Here is a 25,885-nt window from a genome sequence, read left to right as displayed (position 1 = left end):
TTTCTGAACGTGGCGATACCAAATGTGTATTTTTTATTTTTTCACAATTGTTTTATTTTGAATGGGTCAAAAGGGGAGTGATTTGAACTTTTATACATATATATATTTTTTTAATATTTTTACATGTTTTTATTTTTTGTTTTACTGGTTTCAATAGTCTTCTTAGGAGACTTGACACTGCGATCTTCTGATCGCTTGTGCTACAAGCTATGTGCTATGTGTAGCAGACTTGATCATCTGCTATGAATGCCAGCCACAGGGCAGATCAGCAATGACCACCACAGGACTCTCCTGCCGACCACGAGTTGTCATGTCAACCCATCGGCAAGCCACGTTAATGTGACAACGGTGCCAATGACCGGAACTAATGATGCACTTCCGGCGCGATCATGTTAAATGTTGCAGTCAGAGATTGAAAGCAGCATTTAACATGTTAACAGCCAGTGATGGATCATGATTCCACCCGCAGCTGTTAGGGGACACATGACAGCTGATCAGATCAGCTGTCATGTGCCTGAAACCATGCAAGGTCAGTGCTGGAGCCCACACCAAAAAGAGGGAGGCAACCTATGATGTATTTATAGGTCGTGAAGGGGTTAAAGGGAACCTGTCACCATCAAAAGTGCTATTTACCTGCAGATATGGGCTAACCTGCACAGCGCCTGCACGTAGCTGAATGCTGTAGGGAGAAAATTAACTTTATTCTCCCCAGCAGCATTCGGTTTCAGTCAGTGGGGCAGTGAAAGCGCTGGTTCAATCACTGATCTGGGGGCTGTGGCTGTAACCACACCCCGGCACTGATTGACAGCCGGCCCCAATGCAGAGCCAGTGTCAGTCAGGGCTGGGGGTGCGGTTACAGACGCCCTCCGTATTCTCATAGCGGCGACTGAACCTGCGCTGGCGCCGCCCCCACTTACTGAAAGCGAATGCTGCCGGGGAGCATAAACTTAATTTTCTCACCACAACGTTTGGCTACATGCAAGCTCCGGACAAGTTAGTAACGCTATTAACCTACAGATTAAGCCCATATCTGCAGGTTTAATAGTGATTTTGCTGGTGACAGGTTTCTTTAAAAGTTGATTTCCAAGTAAAACACTTCCCACATTAAGAACATGAAAAAGACTTCTCCCCTGAGTGACTGCTCTGGTGACTAAGAAAAGATGATTTCTTCATAAAACATTTCCCACATTCTGAACATGAAAAAGGCTTCTCCCCTGTGTGGGTTCTCTGGTGTCTATCAAGATGTGCTTTCCAGCTAAAATATTTCCCACATTCTGAACATGAAAAAGGCTTCTCCCCTGTGTGCATTCTCTGGTGTCTATCAAGATGCGCTTTTCGGTTTAAACATTTCCCACATTCTGAACATGAAAAAGGCTTCTCCCCTGTGTGGGTTCTCTGGTGTCTATCAAGATGCGCTTTCCAGCTAAAACATTTCCCACATTCTGAACATGGAAAAGGCTTCTCCCCTGTGTGAGTTCTGTGGTGTCTATCAAGATGCACTTTCAAGCTAAAACATTTCCCACATTCTGAACACGAATAAGGCTTCTCCCCAGTGTGGGTTCTCTGATGTGTAGCAAGATTTGATTTCTCTGTAAAACATTTTCCGCATTCTGGACATGAAAAAGGCTTCTCTCCTGTGTGAGTTTTCTGATGTCTGATAAAGGTTGATATCTGTGGAAAACATTTCCCACATTCTGAACACGAAAATGGCTTCTCCCCTGTGTTAGTTCTCTGGCGTCTAACAAGATTTGATTTCTGGTTAAAACATTTCCCACACTTGGAACATGAAAATATATTCTCTGCTGTGTGAATGTTTTTGATGTTTTCAAGGGGAAAACTATTTCCATATTCTGATTGTGAAAATGACTTATTTGCTTTAGGAGCAGTTCGTTTTTTAATGCTTATTTTGTGACTTTGCTTTTCTTTAGTATTCAGTAATGAATCATAAGACAGGACCTGTTTCAAAGGATCAGATGACAGATCTTTGCAGTGAAGGGATGATGGTATATCCGGGGTAATGGCATTCACTTCAATTATATCCTCTGGGATCTCAAGACTATCTGATTTAAAAATTGAAGATGTCAGCTGTCCCTCTGATCTTCTGGTACAGTCATCTGCCAAGAAAAAACAATTATGATTTTTGAATAAAATATCCTTGAATTTAATATTTTTGAACATTTCTACTTAAACTGTCAGTAAAAATGGCAAGTTACGTTAAAATACTGAATTGTTAATTGCAGCGGACCCGGCGCTGTCATGGCTGCCTGACAACCACACGGTAGACCCGGATGGAGTGTGTTCAGACCAGAACAGTGAAGTCATAAGCTCTTAGACCCATAGCTGTAGTATGGCAGAAGTACAGAAGCCAACCAGTAGTGTCCTGGAGCAATTCATCTTACTAGCCAAAGGCACTAAAGGCTCAGCTCTTCCAGCCCTTATCAACCAAGTATTAGACACCCCAGGAGTCTATGTATTCGGAGAACTTCTAAATTTACCCACAGTACAAGAGCTTGCAGAAAGTTCACATTCTGGCTACTTACAGCTCCTAAATTTGTTTGCCTATGGGACATATCCAGATTATGTTGCATTAAAAGATAATTTGCCAGAACTTTCGGCTGTACAGAAAAACAAGCTGAAACACCTGACAATTGTGAGCCTTGTGTCCAGGATGAAGTGCATTCCATACTCTGTGCTCCTGAAAGATTTAGACATGAGGAACCTCCGAGAGTTGGAGGATTTAATCATAGAAGCAGTTTACACAGACATCATTCAGGGCAAACTGGATCAACGCAATCATGTGCTAGAAGTTGATTTCTGCATTGGACGGGACATTCCCAAGAAGGACATAAGTAGCATTGTGAAAACCCTTCAAGAGTGGTGTGATGGTTGTGAAGCCATCTTAATGGGGATTGAACAGCAAGTGGTGAAGGCAAACCAATACAAGGAGAACCACATCCGTACACAGCAGCAAATAGAAACAGAAGTGACAAATATTAAAAAAAACTCTGAAAGCCACAGCTTCCTCAACTGCTCAGGACACGGACCAGCACCTTGCAGAGCGGGAAGGACCCCCTCTTGCTGAGCAACGACAGCCCACTAAGAAGATGTCAAAGGTTACAGGTCTGGTCTCCAGCCGCCACTAATGAAGCTGAAAATATGGAAGAGGCTCCAGGGGGCATACAACTGCTCCTGGATTGTTTACAGACTTAACCACATGCCATCATTGTATCTGCCTCTTTCCATCCAAAACCCTTGGAGACCCTGCCTGCTAAGAGTGACAGTGAACCCATTAGCGTTAGCACTGCTGAGATCCAGCTTGGTTTGCAGATTGTTGTCCATGCAGATCAGGACATTTTGCCTATAAGTTTGTGGATCCATCTCCCTGCTGGAGAGGTCTGCTGTGGAAGTCACTGCGGTATACAGTAGCCTTCCCTGTCACGGAGAGGATTCTAGAAATGGCTGCTTATTGCTGTGTGGTTATAAAATCCCAGGTGACTTTGGTCCTGTCATCTCTTCTCTGGAGATTTGAAATGTGCAGTAGGGACAGATCTGTACAGAAAGTTTTCCTATTTCCTTAAATGCACCCTGTTATAGCATTATTTTTCCAGGAGACTGTATTTTCTTTCTTGTAATGAGTCATTTTGCCTGATCTTGACATGCCATGTATTTGAGGGCAGTTTTTGAAATGCAGAAAAATAATTTTTAATGGTCATCTGGCAGGAAGAGAAAGTCCACTTCATATGTGAGCTGCAATTTCCTGTATCCAACTATATCTGTATGGCTTGTGGAAAAGATTAAGATGTAAAACAGTAGCACATATGTATGTGGTGCTTTCTTAAGGCAGATCACAGAAACTGCCAGAGAATGCAAAAAATGATAAAACAGACACATAAGGTTGGGTTCCCATAATAGGCGCTTGGTGAGTTTTTGATGCTGCGTATTGTCAGAGCGCAAAAAAGATAGCGTCTTACAAGTCCAGCAGAGTGGATGGATTCATAGAAATCTCACACCCTCTGTGCTTTGTTTAGGCTGCATAAACTGACCAGCCGTACATGTTGGGTGTACATCGTTTTATGTGTGGATTATTTCCATAGACTTGCCATTGATGCAAAAAATATGCAGGTAAAAAACCACACATGCTGCGTAAATGCGTTAAAAACGCATCCGCACACGACTGTATCAATATTAAGTTTTGTTAAAGCTATATACCAGAAAGTATCAAAAACAAATCTGCTTTATTTATAACATGACGTACCAAAAAGAGACAAAAAGCGCAGCGTCAAAAACAAGGAAAAAAATGCACTCCAAAATACTGAATTATTCACAAGACAAACAAGACAATGACAGTTCACAGTCTAATAGAAAACCTCATAGGATGAACCAGTGGAGCGTGGTGTCCAACTGTTTGTTCATTCTGCCTCCCAAATATGGAATAAAAAGCCACCAAACAATGTTATGTAGGCGAAAATAATACCAATAAAAACTTCTACTCATCTCACAAAAAAACAAGCCCCCACTCAGGTCCATCATCTGTCAGTGGAAAAACAAAGGTTTCCACATTATTAGTGGCTCAAAGGCTCTTGAAAAGCAACATGGCTTCAATAAACCAATCCAGCAATATCCGCTCTCCCAAAGTTAAGTTTCCCCCTCACTTCTGAGCCTTGCAGTGCGCCCAAAACACATTTAGCATCCATGTATTTGACATTACTATAGTGAGAAAAACCTCCTGGAGCACAATCTGGGCACTATGTGTTGGGCACTCAAATGGCATATTTGTAATTTTCACTCTCCAGCATCCACTGCGTGCTAATTTCCAGAAAAACACTGTGGAGTCAAAATAGTCACTTCTATAGATTAATTCACTGACTGGTTATAAATTCCAAAATGGAGTCATTTTATGGGGATTTCTACTGCTCTGGTTTTTTGTTATTATGTCATATTAGGGCTTCTGTAAATGGTGTGTCCCATCTCCTCTGGGATCTGCTCCTGCAACGGCTGCGTCTCTCACCAGGCGCCGCCTTATTCATCCTGCAGGCGGCGCTGGTGATGGAGGAGACGTCAGAAGCTCTGGGCGGCGCAGGCTCTGTCCAGCCAGTAAGATTAGGTAGCCTGGGACCTGTAGTACCATCCAGTCTGGCAGTATGGGTGTGTGTGCTGTCCAGCTGGAGTAATCTGCTCCCTGCTTCAGCCAACTGGAAAGCACCGCACCCTACTAAAGCTAGAAGCATATTGCCGGAAGCTGCCAGATACAGCCTTGTTCTCCTCTGGTTCAGTCCTCTGTGCTCAGCTCCCGGCTTGTGCATTTGTTTCCTGTTGTGACCTCGGCCCGTTTACTGACTACTTGGTCTTCTGATTTTGTATTTTCTATGCCCTCTCTGTTCTGACTCGGCTACCTGACTATTCTTCTTGCCATGTCACACTACAGAAGAGCAGGTAACACCAAGGTCCAAGCTTGGGGGTCTCTGTGTATGTCCAGGTCCATGTAGAGGGGTGAAAGTGTGACGAGCAAGGCTTATTATCCTTTGTGAAAAATTCCAAAGTTATCACGACATAAAGTGACACACGTCAGATTTGAAAAAATGGGGCCTGATTAGGAACAAAAAACTGGCTGCAGAAAGGGGTTAAATCAGAGGATTTTGGGCACTAACTACTGTACTCAAAAACTGTGACTATAGACAATAACACATCTACTGAAATGATCAAACTCAACAGTCTTCATCTGTAAAAAATGAGTAACTAGTGGTGAAACCTCTCTGGGGTAATTAGAGTATGGGGCTCGGTGGCTCTTGGCAATCTAAACTATCGTAAGGGACAATATTTTCTGTCAGATGAGTTTCAAGAAGAAATATTAGACGTTCAAAGAGAACTTTTTATAATACTGCAGAGATGAGGCGTCTTAAATTTAGCTTAGAGATATATCATGGCACAGGTGTAATGTTTTTTTGTGTAATTTATCGCAATCCTGTTTGAAGTTAGTCGGTTTTAAAAGAAATTGAAAAGTCAGAATAAAAGAAAACTCTTTTGTTATTGTACAGAAATTCACACTTGGCCGTCACTGCACATTTAATGTTGTCTTTAATAAAAGTGAAGGTTGGCCAGAAAGACTGGACCTGGTCTTGTAGGAATCATATGAGCACATTCAGCAGCACAGAAAGGAGAGAAGGTAGATTCATCCAATAAGATATCAGGGATCTAGGAAGCCAACAACATCATTACCCTCCGCTTTCTCTTACAGACCCATCATAATATTTTTCTTCAAGTGATTTTCTCACTTGTCAGAACATTCTACGTACGCTGTCATTTGGCTTTGTGGTTTAAAGACCTGGGCAGATAAGAGTCAGTGTCTTCTAATCCCAGTGGGTAGGTGGATCCTCCAGGTTAAGTTCTATAGAAAAGTGCTTTCAATGACCTAAGTCATTTGAACAGTTTTGGGAGGAGGAGAATGTCGTTTTCTATTGGCAAAATGGTGATCAAACGATACGGCCGGACTACATGATCGATAAATAAACCACAGCCGGTGATTGCGAAGAATCTGTAACTTCTCTGCATTTAGTGGATACTACTCACCTGGGTAGTCATATGTAGGGATCTCCTCTTTACACCACTCATCACCCCTCACATATGTCTCTGTAGTATCAATATGGGTCAGATCTTCACCCTGAAACAAATACTGTAAAAGTCACAGACAGATGGAGACGTCACATCAATGATCAGCTCTAATCCTGCCATCTCCACCGTTCTCATTACACAAGTATAAAACATATAATACTGGTGGATAAAACAAGACTGAGCACGAGACCTTCACAGCCGTCTACACATCATAGGGGAGATCTCATGACACCTTCTCTCCATCTACCTGATGATCCTGAGGAACATTGGGATCTTCTTGCTTACAGTTCTGTGTAAGAAGAGGACGGGGACATCTCTCTGATGTTGTCATCTTACTGGATAGACCTGGAGGAAACACATACAGGGACTGAATTCATTCTTTACATACAGAGAATTATAGGCCGTGTGTGTTTAGTCCTGTCTATTACCTGGTGATGTGAGGGGCTGGGGAACCTCCATGATGTCCTTGTACAGATCTTTGTGTCCTTCTAAATACTCCCACTCCTCCATGGAGAAATAGACAGCGACATTCTGACACCTTATAGGAACCTGACACATACAATGATACTGTCATCCCCCCGATCCCTCCATAGCGTTACTGTATAATGTCCCAGCATTCCCAGCAGTGTCACCTCTCCAGTCAGCAGCTCAATCATCTTGTAGGTGAGTTCTAGGATCTTCTGGTCATTGATGTCCTCATGTATCAGGTGATGAGATGGAGGCCCTGTGATTGGGCTCAGGGGTCTTCCCCATCCCTCAGACACAGGGTCCTGACAGCGCTCACTAGAGGTCTTCTTCACTACTGTGTAATCCTGGTTATGGAGAGACACAGTAAAAAATATCACTACAGACATTTCCAGAGTCCTCACCTCTCCAGTTCTGTCCATCTGTTATTCCCATAGATAAGAATGATGTAATGTGACGTCATCAGAATCTCTCACCTCTCCAGTAAGCCGGAAGAGGATCTCCAGGGTGAGGTGTAATATCCTCTCCACCATCTTGTCTCTGTCCATATCCATCTTTGATTGGTAAATCAGGAAAATTATCTTCTATAGAAGATCTTCACTGAGAGGATCCGATATTGTAGAGACCTGAATGAGGAGAAGATGAGCCGATGTAACATCATAAAAATCCTGTGTAATAATACAATTACTGGAGATAATAAGGGGAAACATATGATGAGATATATTATTTTACAGTATTTAGATTTCTTCTTTACATCTAGTAATAAAACCTATATATTTTAGGCCACAGACAACAAGCAGTTTCTTCCTCTGAGTCTGTAGCTGAACACGTTTCTCCAAGACTCATCTTCCATAAAGCTAATTTTCGGCTGATTTACAGACACTGGAATCGGCATTAGCAATACTGCAGGAGATATTCATTTCAAGTGACATGAGAAATAACTACTTCATGATGAGGACGACATCTTCATCTTCTACTTTGGTTCTAGAAACATATTTGGCCGAAGTCCGTCACTGACTACATCACCACCGGCAGTCTATGTGAATGTGCCCCGTTTTCCCCGGACTGTAATGTTCTATCACATTGGATCTAATGTCTGATTCAGACATAGAAATTTGAGACATTTATAAAAGCTTGTTTGTAAGAACACCAAGACAAGAGATATTTAATGCCAAATACTCCATGTACAGTGTATTTTTCTCTCTGGATATGATGGGATTTTTTTTAAGCATTTTCGCATAGGTTTCCATATAATACATGAAAAACACTCCAAAAAAATAAAATTGGGGATAGAGGTAAAGTCGAAACATTATACAGTGTGTGGGTGGATGGCGGTACTAGGGGAATAGTATACTGTGTGTGGGGGCCAAGAAAAGGCACTGTACTATGGGAGCAATACATGATTCCTTCACAAAAACACCCTAAACATAACATTTTTAAAACAACCCCACAATTTGTGAATCTTCAGGGTAAATCACTTTCTAACCATTTGATTAGAGCTGATACTATTAAGCTAAAGTGTCTAAACAGACTTTCTTTCATATCCATAAAGGGGCACTTTTCTGTGTTTGTCATGCCAGAACTGTTGGAGGATTATTACAGGTGACAGTTTTCCCACCAATTAGATGGGACACCTGTGGAAATGGGTGGTTTATTTTACCAGCTACAGTTCTGATGTGATTTACTCAGTAAAGATCCTTGTGGTAATGTGGACGTTGGACAAATGTAATGATCAATTACAATCAGACTGAAGGAACATCGCTTCTCTATTCGGCTCCATGAATCTAGGATGAAATCCACTGCAGCCCCTGCAAGAAAAGAATGAAGAAGAGCAGAAGTTTGGTGAGACCACCATGGCCAGACATTTCTTGGAGATGGTGCTAAAAGTTCTGATCTCTGATAGTCGGTGTTAGAAGAGACGACCGCAGCGGATTCACAATCACAACGTTGTAAACTTCTACAGAGACGTGTTCTGGATTTACTCCCTGGAATCAATCCCAAAGGGTTAAATGACATCTGTAACTTCATTGTGTTTCTATGAAGCTTCTTCTCTGAACTTTATTCCTTTGTTTTCTGCCTTATTTATATTACTCTCCAGAATCAGAAATGTATTAAGTCCTATAGAAACTGCTGAGAAATAATCATCTAATTCTGTGTTCCCAGGATTATTCTTGTGGGAATTGGCTGCGATATCACCTGAGTAATATATTTCTAGTATTAACCCCTTTACGTCCTTGCCCGTAATAGTACGTAGCTGCGCCCTGGGCTTTACAGACCAGCTATGTACTATTACGCGTGTGGCGATGGAGCCCGCACACAAGCAGTGCGGGGCGATCGCCGCCGGGTGTCAGCTGATTGTCACAGCTGACACCCAGTGCTATGTGCCAGGAGCGGTCCCGCACTGCTCCCGGCACATTAGCTCCCTCAATGCTGTGATCGAAGTCGATCGCAGCATTGCGGAAGTAAGCACCGGTACTCACCTCCTCTCCCGGCATCCCGTGGCATCTGAGTATGGTCTCGGATGTTGTCATGACGACTCGATGTCGTCATGACAACATCCGGGTCAACAGGAGGCAGGAAGTTACTTTGGTCATGCGCAGTGCATGATCAAAGTAACCTCCCTGTGTGCAGCACTGACAGGCTGCATAGAATAGGGAACTGCTGCTGCTCTCTATGCTATACAGCCGATCAGGCTGCAAAAAGTGAAAGTTCCATAATGGCACAATGTAAAGGCAAAAAAAGTGTAAGAAAGTTAAAAAAAAAGAAAAAAATTGTAAAAATATAATAAAAAAAAGAAAAAAAAATGAAAATATAATATACCCATCAATAAATATTATTATTAAAAAAACAAAATAATAAAAAGTACACTTATTTAGTATAGCTGCGTTCGGAACGACCTGACCTATAAAACTATGCCACTAGTTAACCCCTTTAGTGAACACTGTAAAAAAAAAAAAAAAAAAGCAAAAAATGATGCTTTATCATACCGCTGAAAACGTCATCTTGTCCCGCAAAAAACAAGCCGCCATACATCTCCATCAGCCGAAAAATAAAAAAAGTTGTAGCTCTCAGAATAAAGCGATACAAAAATCAAAATAGAAAGCGACCAAAAAATGTCACGTGCCTGAAAATGGTACCAATAAAAACATCAACTCGTTCCGCAAAAAACAATCCATCACATGACTCTGTCGGACGAAATATGCAAAAATTATAGCTCTCAAATATGGCAATGCAAAAAATAGTCTTTGCAAAAAAAAGCGTCTTTAGTGTGTGACAGCTGTCAGTCATAAAAACCCGATATGAATCTGGTATCGCTGTAATCGCACCGACCCGAAGAATAAAGTCATCTAATCCCTTATACCGCACGAGGAAAGGCGTAAAAAATAAACTCTAGCGTTAGGGTAATGCTAGGGTTAGGGTTGTGCTTGTGTTGACTCGCTTTGAGTGCTGGGTGCTTGGGTATGCACTGAGTATCGCGGGTGCTTGAGTAACATGCTTGAGTTTCCACCCCATATGCTTCACGGCCCAAAAAAACTTGCGGGGATTGCTTGCCATGCATGAGTGAACCCTGTGGGTTTTTTTTGGGTGTCTAATAACCGTGAAACATGCGGGGCAGTGACTCGAGCATGTTACTCGAGCACCCGCGATACTTAGAGCATACCTGAGTACCCGATGTAAACTCAAGTAGCAAGCACTTGTGCTCAAGACTGATGACAACTTATTCAATATGATGACCTAATGTTATCAAATTCTGTGTCGTACTTCTGGGTTTAAAATGTTCACTACACCCCTTGATAAAATCCTGGAGAGGTGTAGTTTCCAAAATGAGATCACTTGTGGGGGGTTTCCACTGTTTAGGCACATCAGGGGCTCTCCATAAGCAACATGGCATCCGCTCTCAATTCCAGCCAATTTTGCGTTCAAAAAGTCACACAGTGCTTCTTCCCTTCTGAACTCTGCTGTGCGCCTAAACACTGTATTTTCCCCACATATGGGGTATCGGCGTACTCAGGAGAAATTGCACAAAAGTTTTTGAGGTCCATTTATTTCTCTTACCCTTGTGAAAATAAAAAATTTGGGGCTAAAACATCATTTTTGTGGAAGAAGTTTGATTTTTTTATTTTCACGGCTCCATGTTATAAACGTCTGTGAATCACCTTGGGGGTTCAACGTGCTAACCACACATCTAGATAAGTTCCCAGAGGGGTCTAGTTTCAAAAATGGTGTTTGTTGTGGGGGGTTTCCACTGTTTAGGCACATCAGGGGCTCCCCAAGTGCAACACGGCGTCCGCTAATTATTCAAGCAAATTATACAATTAAAAAGTCAAATGGCGTTCCTTCCCTTCCGAGCCCTGCCGTGCGCCCAAACAGTGGTTTTCTCCCACATATGGGGTATTGGCTTACTCAGGAGAAGCGACTCAACAAATGGTATGGTGCCTGTTACCCTTAGGAAAATGCAAAATTGGGGGCTGAAAAACATTTTTGTGGGAAAAATGTGAAAATTTTATTTTTACGGCTCAATTATATAAACTTCTGTGAAGCACCTGGGGGTTCAAGGTGCTCACCACACATCTAGATAAGTTCCCTGAGGGGTCTAGTTTCCAAAATGGAGTCACTTATGGGGGTTTCACATCAGGGACTCCCCAAACATGGCGTCCGCTAATTATTCAAGCAAATTTTACATTCAAAAAGTCTAATGGCGCTCCTTCCCTTCCGAACCCTGTAGTGCGCCCAAACAGTGTTTTTTCCCCACATATGGGGTATCTGCGTGCTCAGGGGAAATTGCACAAGAAATGTTGTCCTTTTTTTCCGGTTACCTCTGTGAAAATTAAAAAAATTGGGGTCTAAAGTAACATATTTGTGAAAAAAGTTAAATGTTCATTTTTTTCTTCCCCATTTCAAAAATTCCTGTGAAGCACCTGAAGGGTTAATAAAGTTCTTGAATGTGGTTTTGAGCACCTTGAGGGGTGCAGTTTTTAGAATGGTGTCACTTTTGGGTATTTTCTGTCATAAAGACCCCTCAAAGTGACTTCAAATGTGATGTGGTCCCTAAAAAAATGGTTTTGTACATTTTATTGTAAAAATGAGAAATCGCTGGTCAACTTTTAACCCTTATAGCTCCATAACAAAAAAAAAATGTTGGTTCCAAGATTGTGCTGATGTAAAGTAGACATGTGGGAAATGTTATTTATTAACTATTTTGTGTGACATATCTCTCTGATTTAAGGGCATGAAAATTCAAAGTTTGAAAATTGCTAAATTTTTGCCAAATTTCCCTTTTTTTCACAAATAAACGCAAGTGATATCGAAGAAATTTTACCACAATCATGAAGTACAATATGTCACGAAAAAACAGTCTCAGAATCAGGGGGATCTGTTGAAGCGTTCCAGAGTTATTACCTCATAAAGGGACAGTGGTCAGAATTGTAAAAATTGGCCTGGTCATTAACGTGCAAACCACCCTCGGGGGTAAAGGGGTTAATGCGCCAGTAATGGGGTCTCCACATACCTCCACCTGCAGAGCCGCCACCACATATATGGCTGCTCTGTGTGCACAGGAGCTGTGATGAGGTCACAGGAGGGGAGGAGTCAGGGGTCACATGATCAGGGGCCTCAGTGGATGCAGGACTCTGCGGTAGTGATGGGCAGTCCGGCTTTTTTTGGTGATCTGGCTCACTGGGCTCCGCTCACCAAAAAGATCCGGCTCTTTTTGGCTCAATAAACAGCTCTTCTTGCAAATAATACTAATTTTCTCACTGTTATAACTCCAGTCCTGTATAGGCATCTATTGAAGCAGTACAGATTGCTTTTTGCCCTGTCCTCAGAGTGTCAGCTCCTGTACAGACTGCTCACTCCTGGTTATTGCTGACCTGTGTTACTGTCTAGTATCTGATATTGCTTGTAAATGTCCTTTCTGCATCAGTCAGTGCTGTGACATCTGCTGGTGCTGAAGAAGATTCTGATTCTTAAGAATAAGTGCTTGGAGACGCATTTGGGTATGTGCACACGGTCGGTATTGGCAGCGCTTTGAACGCAGTATACTTTATGCTGCGTCCAAAGCGCTGCACGCAGGTGAATCCGCATGTGTTCATTGAACCATGCGGATTCACTGCATCCTAAACATTACAGTGATCTAATTTCTCTTGCGGAGTCGCTAGTCTCCGCATGAGAAATTGACATGCTGCAGTCTGTGAAGACGCGCCACATGTACGTGTCCGCGGGTAATCCACAGATTCACGGAGACGCATAGTGGATGCGATTTCTTGAAATCGCATCCACTATGCTCTAACATCTGGCCGCTGCGGTTTGCACTGCGTCCAATACACAGCGATTGCTAATCATGTGCACATACCCTTACAGGCTCTTACAGACTAACTATGATCTGTGCACCACACACGCAGTGTTAGGCCAGTTTCACATGTCCTGGTTAGTGTTGAGCATTCCGATACTGTAATATCGGGTATCGACCGATATTCGCGGTATCGGAGTTCCGATACTGAGTTCCGATACTTTTGGAATATCGGATACCGGAATCGGAAGTTCCCATAATGCCTGCGCTCTGCAGTGTCTCTGAAGGATGACAAGCTGGATGGCAGCGCTCAGCTGCCATCCAGCCTGTCATCAGAATGCCATCCCAGCATACCTGGCGGGCGGTAAAAAGCCGGCGGGTGGTAAAAAGCCGCTGGTTTTTAAACAATCACACAGCCCCATACTGCTTCCCACCCCGATCCTCCGCTCCCCCCGCCACCTCACATCCCGATCGTAAGTTAGGACTGGGCGGGGAGCGTAGCACCAAGGAGCGGGGAGCGAAGGACCCGGGCGGGGAAGCCGGCAGTAAAAAGACTTCACCGCGGGCTCTCCCGTTCTGTGCTGCGCTCTCCCGCCGGTTATTTCAAATGAACAGCTGAGGTATCAGCTGATGCTGATCAGCTGTTCATTTGAAGTAGCCGCGGTGCCCTCAGAGGGTTCATGTGAGTTCACGCTTGACGGCATGAACTCACATGAACTTTCCCACGGCCACATAGGTCAGCCACACCTCCCAGACCATCCCATCAATCCAGGAAGACGAGAATCCCATACCATTCCCGTCTTCCTGGATCATGGCTGAGCACCTGGGGTGGTACAAGAGGATGGAGATGATTAGTGTGCGCGAGGTGTCTGCGGGTGTCTGTGGGTGTTTGCAGGTGTCTGCACGATGTCTGCAGGTGTTTGCGGGTGTCTGTGGGTGTTTGCGGGTGTCTGCAGGTGTTTGCGGGTGTCTGCGTGCAGGCAGACATAGGCCGATGTGACACTACTACTCCTATCGGCCTATGTCTGTCCCCCGTCCACTCGCGCCAGCTCGATGGGAGCAGTAGTTCCCATCAGTCTGATCATGCTATTTAAACTGCCCCATATGTTATTTTTGCCCCTATACATGTTTTATTCTTTTAGGCCCCCATTTTTTTTTTTTTTTTTGGTCCCCAATAAATTTTAAATACATTTCATTGGTGGCCAGTGGTTGCCTAAAATAAATTAGTTTATACATTACCTGTCCCCGCCGATCGCCACCTAAAATAAAGTAAAAAATAAAAAACTACACCTATACTCACCTAGACACCTAATTCCCCGAAGCCATCGATCTCCTGTAATAAAATATAAAATAATAAACCACAACCTTATCCTTACCCCTCCGTAGTAGTCCAAGAGTGTCCCATAGAGATCTCCAGTTTAGAGCAGCCACATAAAATGTGAGTGCTCTAAACCGCTGCCGCCGCTAGAATGACGGTGGCTGTAAAGCAGCCTCGTCATTGCATAAGCGGGTTCGCCAGAGTACAGGCAGCGCTGCTCCGGTTAGCTCCATTACGGCCCTGCTGTACCGTGAGAAATTCCCACGGTACAGCAGTGCCGTAAAGGAGGTCTCCGGAGCTGCGCTGACTGAATGCACTCCGGTGACCTCATTCAGGGGCTCACGCTGCCGGGAGCGGACGTGTTCCCGGCAGTGTGAGCTTACAGCAGCAATGACAGCTGTCACCATCTCCAGATGTGACAGCTGTGCATGGGAGATCAGAGCAGGAACGTGGACAGGTAACTTCTTTTTTTTTTTAGTAAACTAAGAATTAAATAAAATGGTGTGTTTTATTTCAAATAAATTATTTTTTTCTGGGTGTAGTGTGTGTTTTTTCTTTTTAACACTTTGTAGGTTAGTAATGGGGGTGTCTTATAGACGCCCATCATTACTAACCTGGGCTTCATGGCAGCTGGCGCTGACATGAACCCCACCACTATTACCCCCTGCCACCATACCAGGGCAGCGTGGAAGAGCGAGGCTAAGCGCCAGATTTGGCGCACAAATAGGATGTGCCAAATCTGGGGAGGCTGAGGGCTGTTGTTTCTAGCCTGGGAGGGGGCCAATATTCATGGCACCCTTCCTAGACTATTAATATCAGCCCCCAGCTGTCTGCCTAGCCTTTGCTAGCTATTAAAATAAGGGGAACCCCACGTCATTTTTTTGGGGGGTCCCCCATTTTAATAGCTAGTAAAGGCTAGGTATTCAGCTGGGGGCTGATATTAGTAGCCTAGGAAGCTCCGTGGGTACTACCCCCTTCCCAGGCTTCAAACATCTGCCCCAGCTGTCTGCTTAACCTCCGCTAGAGACTAAAATTATGGGGGAGCCCACGCCAATTTTTTTTTTAATAAATCCTTTATTTTAACACTAAATGACACTTGAGGGGTTAATAAAGATGCGTCCCTAAATTATTATTTATTTTTTAATTATTTTTTACCAAAAATTTTGATGTGGGCTTCGCCATATTTTTTGTATGCTAGCCAGGTACAGCATCCAGGAACGGGCTGCCCCCAACCCCTAGCTACCTATTTGTACCTGGCTGGACACAACAATATAGGGAAGCCCTTTTTTTTTTATTATTTCATGAATTTCATGAAATAATTAAAAAAAAAATACGTGGGGCTTCGCCCTATATTTGTGTCCAGCCAGGTACAACTAAGCAGCTGGGGGCTGGAATCCACAGCGCAGGGTGGCCCAAGCTTTGTGGGCCCCCCCTGCTGCGAACTGCAGTCCGCAACCACCCCAGAAAATGTCGAGTTCATAGAAGTTCCATCTTCTGGCGCTGTATCCAGCTCATCCAGGACCCTGGTGTGGTGGCTCACTGGGTAATAAAGGGGTTAGGGCCAGCTTTGTATTATCCGCTGGCCCTAAGCCCAAAATTCATGGGGTCACGCCAATATTAGGCTATGTGCCCACGATGCAGAAATGAAGCAGAAATTTTCCGGAGTTCAGGCAGCGCTGCTCCTGACCGTGAGAAATTCCCACAGTACAGCAGGGCCGTAAAGGAGGTCACAGGAGCTGCACTGACTGAATGCACTCCGGTGACCTCAGTCAGGGGCTCACGCTGCCGGGAGCGGACGTGTTCCCGGCAGTGTGAGCTTACAGCAGCAATGATAGCTGTCACATCTCCAGATGTGACAGCTGTGCATGGGAGATCAGCGCAGGAACGTTGACAGGTAACTATTTTTTTTTTTTAGTAAACTAAGAATTAAATAAAATGGTGTGATTTATTTCAACTAAATTATTTTTTCTGGGTGTAGTGTGTGTTTTTTCTTTCTAACACTTTGTAGGTTAGTAATGGGGGTGTCTTATAGACGCCCATCATTACTAACCTGGGCTTCATGGCAGCTGGCGCTGACATGAATCCCACCACTATTACCCCCTGCCACCGCACCAGGGCAGTGTGGAAGAGCGAGGCTAAGCGCCATATTTGGCGCACAAATAGGATGTGCCAAATCTGGGGTGGCTGAGGGCTGATATTATAGCCTGGGAGGGGGCCTATAACCATGGCCCCTTTCTAGGCTATTAATATCAGGTTGCAGCTGTCAGCCTAGCCTTTGCTGGCTCCAATTTATAGGGGGACCCTATTTTTTTTTGGGGGGGGAGGTCCCACATGTAGAATGGGCCGTAAAGGCTAAGCTAACTGCTGCGGACTGATATTAATAGCAAGGGAAGGGGCCATGATCCTTGGCTACTTCCCAGACTATTAAATCAGCCCTCAGCTTTCCCTCTTTTCCTTAAAAATACGCGTGAGCCCACCCTTTTCTTTTTATACATTGAATAGGGGTTGGACTAGGAAATGACATCAAATTGGCCTTTTTTTTTTTTTCTTCACTAACTTTATTTGTCTTCAAAAATGCGTCAAAAACGCACATAGAATCCGCATGCGTTTTTCTGGCAAGGAGATGCGGAAATGGTCAGGAAAATTTCTGCTTCATTTCTGCATCGTGGGCACATAGCCTAATGTTGGCGTGACCCCATGAATTTCGGGCTTAGGGCCAGCGGATAATACAAAGCTGGCCCTAACCCCTTTATTACCAGTGAGCCACCGCACCAGGGCCCTGGATGAGCTGGATACAGCGCCAGAAGATGGCGCTTCTATGAACGCGATATTTTCTGGGGTGGCTGCGGACTGCAGTTCACAGCAGGGGGGTCCACAAAGCTTGGGCCACCCTGCGCTGTGGATTCCAGCCCCCAGCTGCTTAGTTGTACCTGGCTGGACACAAAAATAGGGCGAAGCCCCACGTATTTTTTTTTTAATTATTTCATGAAATTCATGAAATAATAATAATAAAAAAAAAAAGGGCTTCCCTATATTGCCGTGTCCGGCCAGGTACAAATAGGCAGCTGGGAGTTGGGGGCAGCCCGTTTCTGGATGCTGTACCTGCTGGCATACAAAAATATGGCAAAGCCCACGTCAAAATTTTTGGGAAAAATTAATTAAAAAATAAATAATAATTTAGGGACGGCATCTTTATTAACCCCTCAAGTGTCATTTAGTGTTAAAATAAAGGATTTATTTAAAAAAAAATTGGCGTGGGATCCCCCACAATTTTAGTCTCAACCGGAGGTTAAGCTGACAGCTGGGGCAGATGTTTGAAGCCTTGGAAAGGGGTAATACCCACGGAGCTTCCCAGGCTACTAATATCAGTCCCCAGCTGAATACCTAGCCTTTACTAGCTATTAAAATGGGGGACCCAAAAAAAAATTATGTGGGGTCCCCCCTATTTTAATAGCTAGCAAAGGCTAGACAGACAGCTGGGGGCTGATATTAATAGCCCAGGAAGGGTGCCATGAATATTGGCCCCCTCCCAGGCTAGAAACACCAGCCGTCAGCCGCCCCAGAAATGGCGCATCCATAGGATATGCCAATTCTGGCACTTAGCCTCGCTCTTCCCACTGCCCTGCAGCAGTGGCAGTGGGGTAATAGGGCTGGGGTTGATGTCAGCTTATAATGCTAGCTGACATCAAGCCCAGGTTAGTAATGGAGAGGTGTCTATAAGACACCCCTATTACTAACCTACAAAGTGTTAAAAAGAAAAAACACACTACACCCAGAAAAAAATAATTAATTTGAAATAAAACACATAATTTTATTTAATTCTTAGTTTACTAAAAAAAAATAGTTACCTGTCCACGTTCCTGCGCTGATCTCCCATGCACAGCTGTCACATCTGGAGATGGTGACAGCTGTCATTGCTGCTGTAAGCTCACACTGCCGGGAACACGTCCGCTCCCGGCAGCGTGAGCCCCTGACTGAGGTCACCGGAGTGCATTCAGTCAGCGCAGCTCCGGAGACCTCCTTTACGGCACTGCTGTACCGTGGGAATTTCTCACAGTACAGCAGGGCCGTAAAGGAGCTAACCGGAGCAGCGCTGCCTGAACTCCGGCGAACCCGCTTATGCAATGACGGGGCTGCTTTACGGCCCCGTCATTCTAGCGGCGGCAGCGGTTTAGAGTGGTCACATTTTATGTGGCTGCTCTAAACTGGAGATCTTCGTGGGACACTCGTGGACTACTACGGAGGGGTAAGGATAAGGTTGTGGTTTATTATTTTATATTTTATTACAGGAGATCGATGGCTTCGGGGAATTAGGTGTCTAGGTGAGTATAGGTGTAGTTTTTTATTTTTTACTTTATTTTAGGTGGCGATCGGCGAGGACAGGTAATGTATGAACTAATTAATTTTAGGTAACCACTGGCCACCAATGAAAAATGTATTTAAAATTTATTGGGGACCAAAAACTAAAAAAAATATATGGGGGCCTAAAAAAATAAAAGATGTATAGGGGCAAAAATAACATATGGGGCAGTTTAAATAGCAGGATCAGGCTGATGGGAACTACAGCTCCCATCGAGCTGATCCTGCTGGCACGAGTGGACGGGGGACAGACATAGGCCGATGGGAGTAGTAGTGTCACATCGGCCTATGTCTGCCTGCACGCAGACACCCGCAGACATCGCGCACACACCCGCACACATCGCACAGACACCCGCGCACACACCAATCATGATGGGTCTGATGGTCTGGGAGGTTAGGCTGACCTGTGCGGCCGTGGGAAAGTTCATGTGAGTTCATGCAATGCAGTGAAGCATGAACTCACATGAACCCTCTGAGGGCACCGCGGCTACTTCAAATGAACAGCTGATCAGCATCACCTGATACCTCAGCTGTTCATTTGAAATAACCGGCGGGAGAACGCAGCACAGAACGGGAAAGCCGGCGGTGAAGTCTTTTCCCTGCCGGCTTCCCCGCCCGGGTCCTTCGCTCCCTGCTCCTTGGTGCTTCGCTCCCCGCCCGGTCCTAACTTACGATCGGGATGTGAGGTGGCGGGGGGAGCGCAGGATCGGGGTGGGAGGCTGCGGGGAAGCAGTATGGGGCTGTGTGATTGTTTAAAAGCCGGCGGCTTTTTACCGCCCGCCGGCTTTTTACCGCCCGCCGGCTTTTAAACAATCAGGAGAATTCTCTCACGCTGGGATGGCATTCCGATATTAGTGTCCCATTGACTTGCATTGGTTTCCGGTATCGGAATCGGCGATATCCGATACTTTTTAGGTATCGGTCCGATCCAATCCGATCCGATATTTCCCGATATCGGAAGGTATCGCTCAACACTAAGTAATACATAAGAATAATATGTACTATGTCTGACCACTACAAACACTCATCTGAACTGGTCCAAGTGCTGTCAGCTTTTTTCACGGGCAGCACTTAGACAATACGGTCGTGTGAATACAGGCTTATGATGCATCTGGTAATAAACATGTTAAGGATGGGCCGCTACTCATGGGCCACTGCTGTGTGCTTGCCCTCCAAGCTAAAATGTGCCAGTCAGCCCCTTCTGCACCGGGTGCCAGAAAACCTAGATACACCTTTGGAACAGGTATCTTGAAAAGTAAGGATGGGGTTTGGTGTTTTTAAGTGATTTTATTGACTCTGTGCATTTATATTTTGTATCAACAATATGATATGGTTATATATATCTTCTGGATATCAGGAGGGCTTATCCCTGTGCATTGACTCTCTCCTTCTCCTTCGATGTCCTGTATAGGCCAAAAAAAACTACGCGTTTCGAGGACTCACAGTTCCTCTTCGTCAGCTTCTCGCTGGTAGTCAAACTGGTAACCTAATAAAGTCCAAACGCCCCCCACAAAGATAATACAACCAAAGAAATGGAGGAAGATCCAATACTATCAAGACAGTGCAAAAGGACATATGGAGGTGCAATAGAACTAAGATAGAATTCCAATAAGAATAGACTGTGTGTGAAAAAAATAATAATAAAAAAGACTTTGTTCAAACTTTCACAATTAGTTAAAAATGAATAAAAATTATATACTTATATTTCTGATGGCTATAAAAAACAGTCTGTTAATCAGTGTATATTACCAGGATAGTATAAATTCGGCACTTAGTACCATCAAGAGATAAAAAGGAAAAAATGAAGGAGAAAAATAAAAACATTATATTGTATCTTCAACAGGGGTATCAATGTATAGAAACAAACGCATATATAAAATAGGTGGATTCAAAGGAATATATCCAAAAGACATATTATATTGATAAAATATAAGGAGGTTCATAAAAGTGCAATGTAAATGTTCAATTGGTACTGGGATAAAAAATACATACAGTATATACCGCTGCGAGTTGAAGGCATACAGCTGACTCTCGTGATTAAGGCCCTTCAGAGCCAAGCTATTTAATGTGAAGAACCATTTGGATTCCATCCGCGACATTAATCTCAGGTAATCACCTCCCCTCCATTTTCTGGGGACTAATCGGATCCCACAAAACTTAGTGTCCTTATCAGATTGGTTGTGGAACTTCCGGTAGTGCCGGGACAGTGGATGCCCTTCAAAACCTTCATTCATGTTGATAAAGTGTTCCTTAAGCCTTTTGATAACTTGCGCTTTGTACAGACATCTCCTCCTGCCAAGGTCTAAAAAGGGCGTGGCTTGGGGTGTGGATAGGGGCGTGGCCAGACTACGCGTGCCGCATGGTTTCGCCCTCTTTCTAGTCCTCATAGGTTGGCGGTATGCTTGTACTGAGGAGATCTGGGATATCAGTGATTAGGTCCCATATTGTGCACTGTAAGGTCTGGAAAAGCTCCTTCTATCCGTCTCTGTAGCACCAGAGGAAGAACAGAGGGGAAAAGACAGGATTTTCTACATGTCGCGTTATGTAGATGTTCTGCAGATTTATCACAACCGTCCACAAGAAGAAACTGCCATCACAGAGCCGCCTTTAGCTGTTGGAAAAGTTTAAACTTTGTTTTGAATAGTTGCTATAGGCAACAAGGACTTTCTATTTATGCTGGGTCACATGATGCTGATGCTGGGTGATGTCATGTGATGGAATGTTGTGGGTGATGATGTCACAGAGGGCGTTGTGATGTCACCCTTGGGGTATATAAGGGGGCTCCATCCACCTGGAGCTCATATCTCATTGGCCATATCTTGGTGCTGAGATACCCCCTGGAGACAATGAGGATCGCCATATTGTTTCTGTGCTGTACCCTGTTCTACCCTGTGAATTACCATAGGCTGCCGGTGAGTACCTGTCTATTATTACATATGGAGGACGTTTAGAATCAGCTGCGGCAGGGGAAGGGGATGGGGAGGGGGGTCCTGTAAGAATTTACCTGCGGGAATAAGAGGTTATGGCAGGGAAAGGAGCTTAGGAAGTGACAGTCAGAGGGGATATAAGTGTGGGGTGACCCCTCTGACTCCCACTTTCCTGCCTTGTCCTTGTAGTGATTAATGACTTTGGTGTTGTCCCTTATATATCACTTTGCAGTCACCAGTGATCGCTCCGCACTGTGATCCTAAACTACAGTCTCATTTACCTTTTTGCAAACGCCCAGAAGGGGAGGAGTGACATCACACCCATGTGAGCAGATCCCGCCCACTTTTACTGCAGTCGTAATGCGAGCTAGCTGTATTCTGTTTTCATGGAAATGTCAGCAGCTGCTCCCCCTAGTGTTTACAAGATGAAAACATCAAAAAAGTTAAAATATTTTTTTCAGATTTTATACCATTGGAACCTTTTTAAATATATATGTGTATTTATATATAAATATAAATACTTTACAATTTTACAATTGTAAAAAAATTGCTGACACTTTCCCTTTAAAAGATCTAAAGACGTTCTGCTTCATGTGCCATTGTGACCAATCACAGCACAGATTATATTTTTTAAACTTTTCTTGAAAAACTGAAGCTGCTCTGTGATTGGAAATCATGTGGAAGGGTTCTCTTTTAGACATTTAGTTAGGTCCAAAGTATCAGTGACATGATGGATAGAACTGTGCAATGATGTCACAGAGGGCTTTGTGATGTCACCCCTGGGTATATTAGAAGCCTCGGCCCATCTGCAGCTTGTATCTCATTGACCATACCTTGGTGCTGAGAGACCTCTGGAGATGATGAGTATCATCCTATCATTTCTGTGCTTTACGTTGCTCTACCCCCCACATTACAGAACACTGAGTGCGAGTATGTTCTCATCAATATGGAGGTCACAAGGATCAGCTAATGAGAATATCGCCTCAGGAAGGACTTCTCATACTGGACACGTGACCGTCCGTCATATGAAAGTCCAACTGTAAATAATATTCCATGGACCCTGGAGGTGAATCCCAAACTTCTTCCTGATCTTCTCAATGGGATATTTCTGAAAGTTGCTTGATAATGTATCCATCACTGTATAATAACAAGGGCTCTCTGTTTGACTTTATTATGTTTTTTTCTTTATTATAGGATGACCCACTACCCGTGGATCTCAGGAGAAGCACCTATCAAGCTTCCATCAATCTTCCTCTTTGGCTCTTCCGTGACGCAGTTTTTGTTGCGGTGATGACACTACTGACAATACTAGAGTATTTGGCCTTAAGTCTTGTCCTGAGCAAGTGGGCAATGTCTGAACCTGGTGAAACAATCAGAAAACTCCTGAGAACAAAACCATTCTGAAGGAACAAAGTGCTTGTAAGGAGCCGATTTGCATCCCTCAGATTCAGGAGCAAGACTCCAGGAGAACACCTGTCCTGCCCAATGGCAAATGTTCTACTCCATCCATGGCTCCTGCACCGCAGGATGCGAAAAAGGTTCCTAGCTGCAACTATAAAGTGGCGTTCAGTGATATTGTCTGGGTCAGAACGGTCCCTCACAACAATATAGGAAGAAGAGCTCGAAGTTCCACGGAGCATAAAGAGAGGTTACTGATTTTTCAGAGAAGCCAACAACCCAGAATTCCAGAGCCAAGAGCACCAGAACCTAGAACACCAGAACCTACCATGTCAAAACCTAGTATGTCAGAACCTAGAATGCCAGAGCCTGAAATGCCTACAACACCTCCACCCAAAATCAAGAGGAGAAGATGTTTCCTTAGATGTCTTACAGGCGAGGAAGATTGAGAAGGCAACTGCTTGACCTTTCCCATTGCTCATGTTTTCATCACAGGTTAGTCCTATACATGCTGTCTGATGGGCACCATCTTACTACATACAATGCAGCATTGCGCCTGAAATCGAATGGATATTTTTTCACACACTTGCACTTTAGCACCTTATCATATGGCGCATATATCTATGAATGTTTTGCTAAGTATCACTGTCTAGTATGTGCTTCTGATGAACCTATTTTAGGAAAACGTGTCGAGGTTTGGCATACTATGTACTTGAGTTTGGCGTACTATGTGCTTGTTGGTATATTCTATTGCCATCTATAATCTACTAGATATTATAATGTCTCTGGTGGGATGCCCCATGCCGAATTGTTGATAACTGACTATGAGCATTGTCCTCTATTTCTTATCTACTATGGTTACAGGTTGATGTGAAGAGAGCTGTGCCATTGGTAGCGATTTTTCTACTGATTTGTCAATTATATTTATGTTAGTTTAGCAAATTTCTGCTTGTAGGGTCTAATGTTTTAGCATAGTGTATGTTCTGTGAGCTAAATTGTCATACTTATGCACTAGATAGATTATAAATTGTGATGCTTATGTACTAGATAGATTATTAGTTTAATCGGTGATTTTTTAAATATTTTTTAACATCAGGAGACTCAAGAATCGCATCTTACAGAAGACAAGAAGCCTAAATGCCGAAGGGTGATGACCTGTTGATGGCCCACAGCTGGAGGGTCATTACCTCTTGATGGCACGAAACTGAACAGAAGATAAAAACATTTGATGGCACACAACCGGAGGGTGATGACCTATTGATGGCCATAGCCAGAGGGTCATTACCTGTTGATGGCACACAGCCGGACAGAGGATCATTACCTGTTGATGGCACACAGCCGGATGGTCATTACCTGTTCATGGCGCACTGCCGGATGGTCATTACCTGTTGATGGCACACAGCCGGAGGGTGATGACCTATTGATGGCCATAGCCAGAGGGTCATTACCTGTTGATGGCTCACTGCCGGATGGTCATTACCTGTTGATGGCACACAGCTGGAGGGTGATGACCACTTGATGTCGCACTGCCGGATGGTCATTACCTGTTGATGGCACACAGCCGGAAAGAGGATCGTTACCTGTTGATGGCACACAGCCGGTCAGAGGATAAGACCTTTTGATTGCATACACCGGGTCCCTCCCTGATAACAAGGAACCCTGGGGAATACTGGTCATCTTGATCCCCCACTGACTATATACTTGCTCCACCTCAGCCTACACCATCATGGAGGACACTTCCACCTGTGTCCGCTGTAAGGTTGGACTTTCTTTTATAATTACAGCAGATTAATAAACATCATAAAGCTGTAAAACTATCGAGTAATTTATTATAAATTATTATAAAGAAATATAAAGTATAATAGATAGCTATAGAGGGCACAGAAGACGACTAACTATAGAAAGCATGGTTTCGCCTGATATATACTGTATATTCTAGATGGCGCTATTACACTAAATACATCACAACCTCCAGGGTGATATTACCGTACAATGCGAGATCACTAATAATGGCCACAGATTATGAGAAAATGACCAGCTCCATAGTCCTGGAGTTATTATAAATGTCTCTAGTGTGAGGCAGGGACTGGACGAGTGTTGGAGGGAGGTATATTCCCCCAGGACGTCCTTTATGTATCCATGCTGTAGAATCTGCCGTATACTTCTGTTCTAGCAGTCAGACATTTCACTCTGCAGATCACAGGCTCAACATTGTGTAAAACTAACACCGTATATAAGAGCACTCAGAATAAAAACTAGCGGCATGCCGTGCACTGCCCACGTCATGTGTACGGGATACAGGACCTGCAGGACCTGGTACGGCCATTATAGTTGATAGATTAATGATACCTGTGCAGATGAAGGGAAAAAAAATATGTGCAACAACAGGAGAAAGTCTCAAAATGTCATATAAAACACTGCTCCACAAAGAATAAAGCAAATGTGCAACTATCATAGCTTACAGACCTACGCGTTTCAACAAATCATGTCTTAATTATGGCCCTACTACTAGAATGACAA

At 43.9% G+C, this 25,885-nt stretch overlaps 2 protein-coding genes and 1 pseudogene across 2 annotated transcripts in view; 2 read left to right on the top strand and 1 right to left on the bottom strand.

Annotated features, from left to right (window-relative positions):
• LOC141220372 (uncharacterized) overlaps window positions 1–25,885 on the top strand; it is a 796,264-nt gene that overhangs the window by 618,747 nt on the left and 151,632 nt on the right. The gene's annotated exons all lie outside the window — the stretch shown is intronic.
• LOC141220379 (uncharacterized) lies at window positions 832–9,579 on the bottom strand. The gene is made up of 6 exons (XM_073666311.1): window positions 9,555–9,579; window positions 8,742–8,882; window positions 6,875–6,954; window positions 6,568–6,658; window positions 1,140–2,114; window positions 832–929 (listed from the first exon to the last, which is right to left on the bottom strand). Exons 1-6 carry the CDS (start codon window positions 9,577–9,579, stop codon window positions 832–834), a joined length of 1,410 nt encoding a protein of 469 aa, XP_073522412.1.
• On the top strand, window positions 2,348–3,335 carry LOC141220364 (COP9 signalosome complex subunit 7b pseudogene; annotated as a pseudogene).

Source organism: Phyllobates terribilis, unplaced genomic scaffold (assembly GCF_046119375.1).
Source record: "Phyllobates terribilis strain yellow unplaced genomic scaffold, ASM4611937v1 Scaffold_285__1_contigs__length_2463970, whole genome shotgun sequence".
Lineage (NCBI taxonomy): Eukaryota > Metazoa > Chordata > Amphibia > Anura > Dendrobatidae > Phyllobates > Phyllobates terribilis.
Note: the sequence above shows the minus strand (reverse complement) of the source record. Positions and strands in the feature narration are given on the sequence as shown.

Coding starts and splice junctions, on each gene's coding strand:
- LOC141220379 (XM_073666311.1), bottom strand. CDS start 9,579: ATGCCACGGGATGCCGGGAGAGGAG. Junction 8,883..9,554: donor ACGGGATGCCGGGAGAGGAG/GTGAGTACCGGT, acceptor CTTTTCTTGCAG/GGGCTGCAGTGGATTTCATC. Junction 6,659..6,874: donor GTAAGCAAGAAGATCCCAAT/GTTCCTCAGGAT, acceptor TATTTGTTTCAG/GGTGAAGATCTGACCCATAT.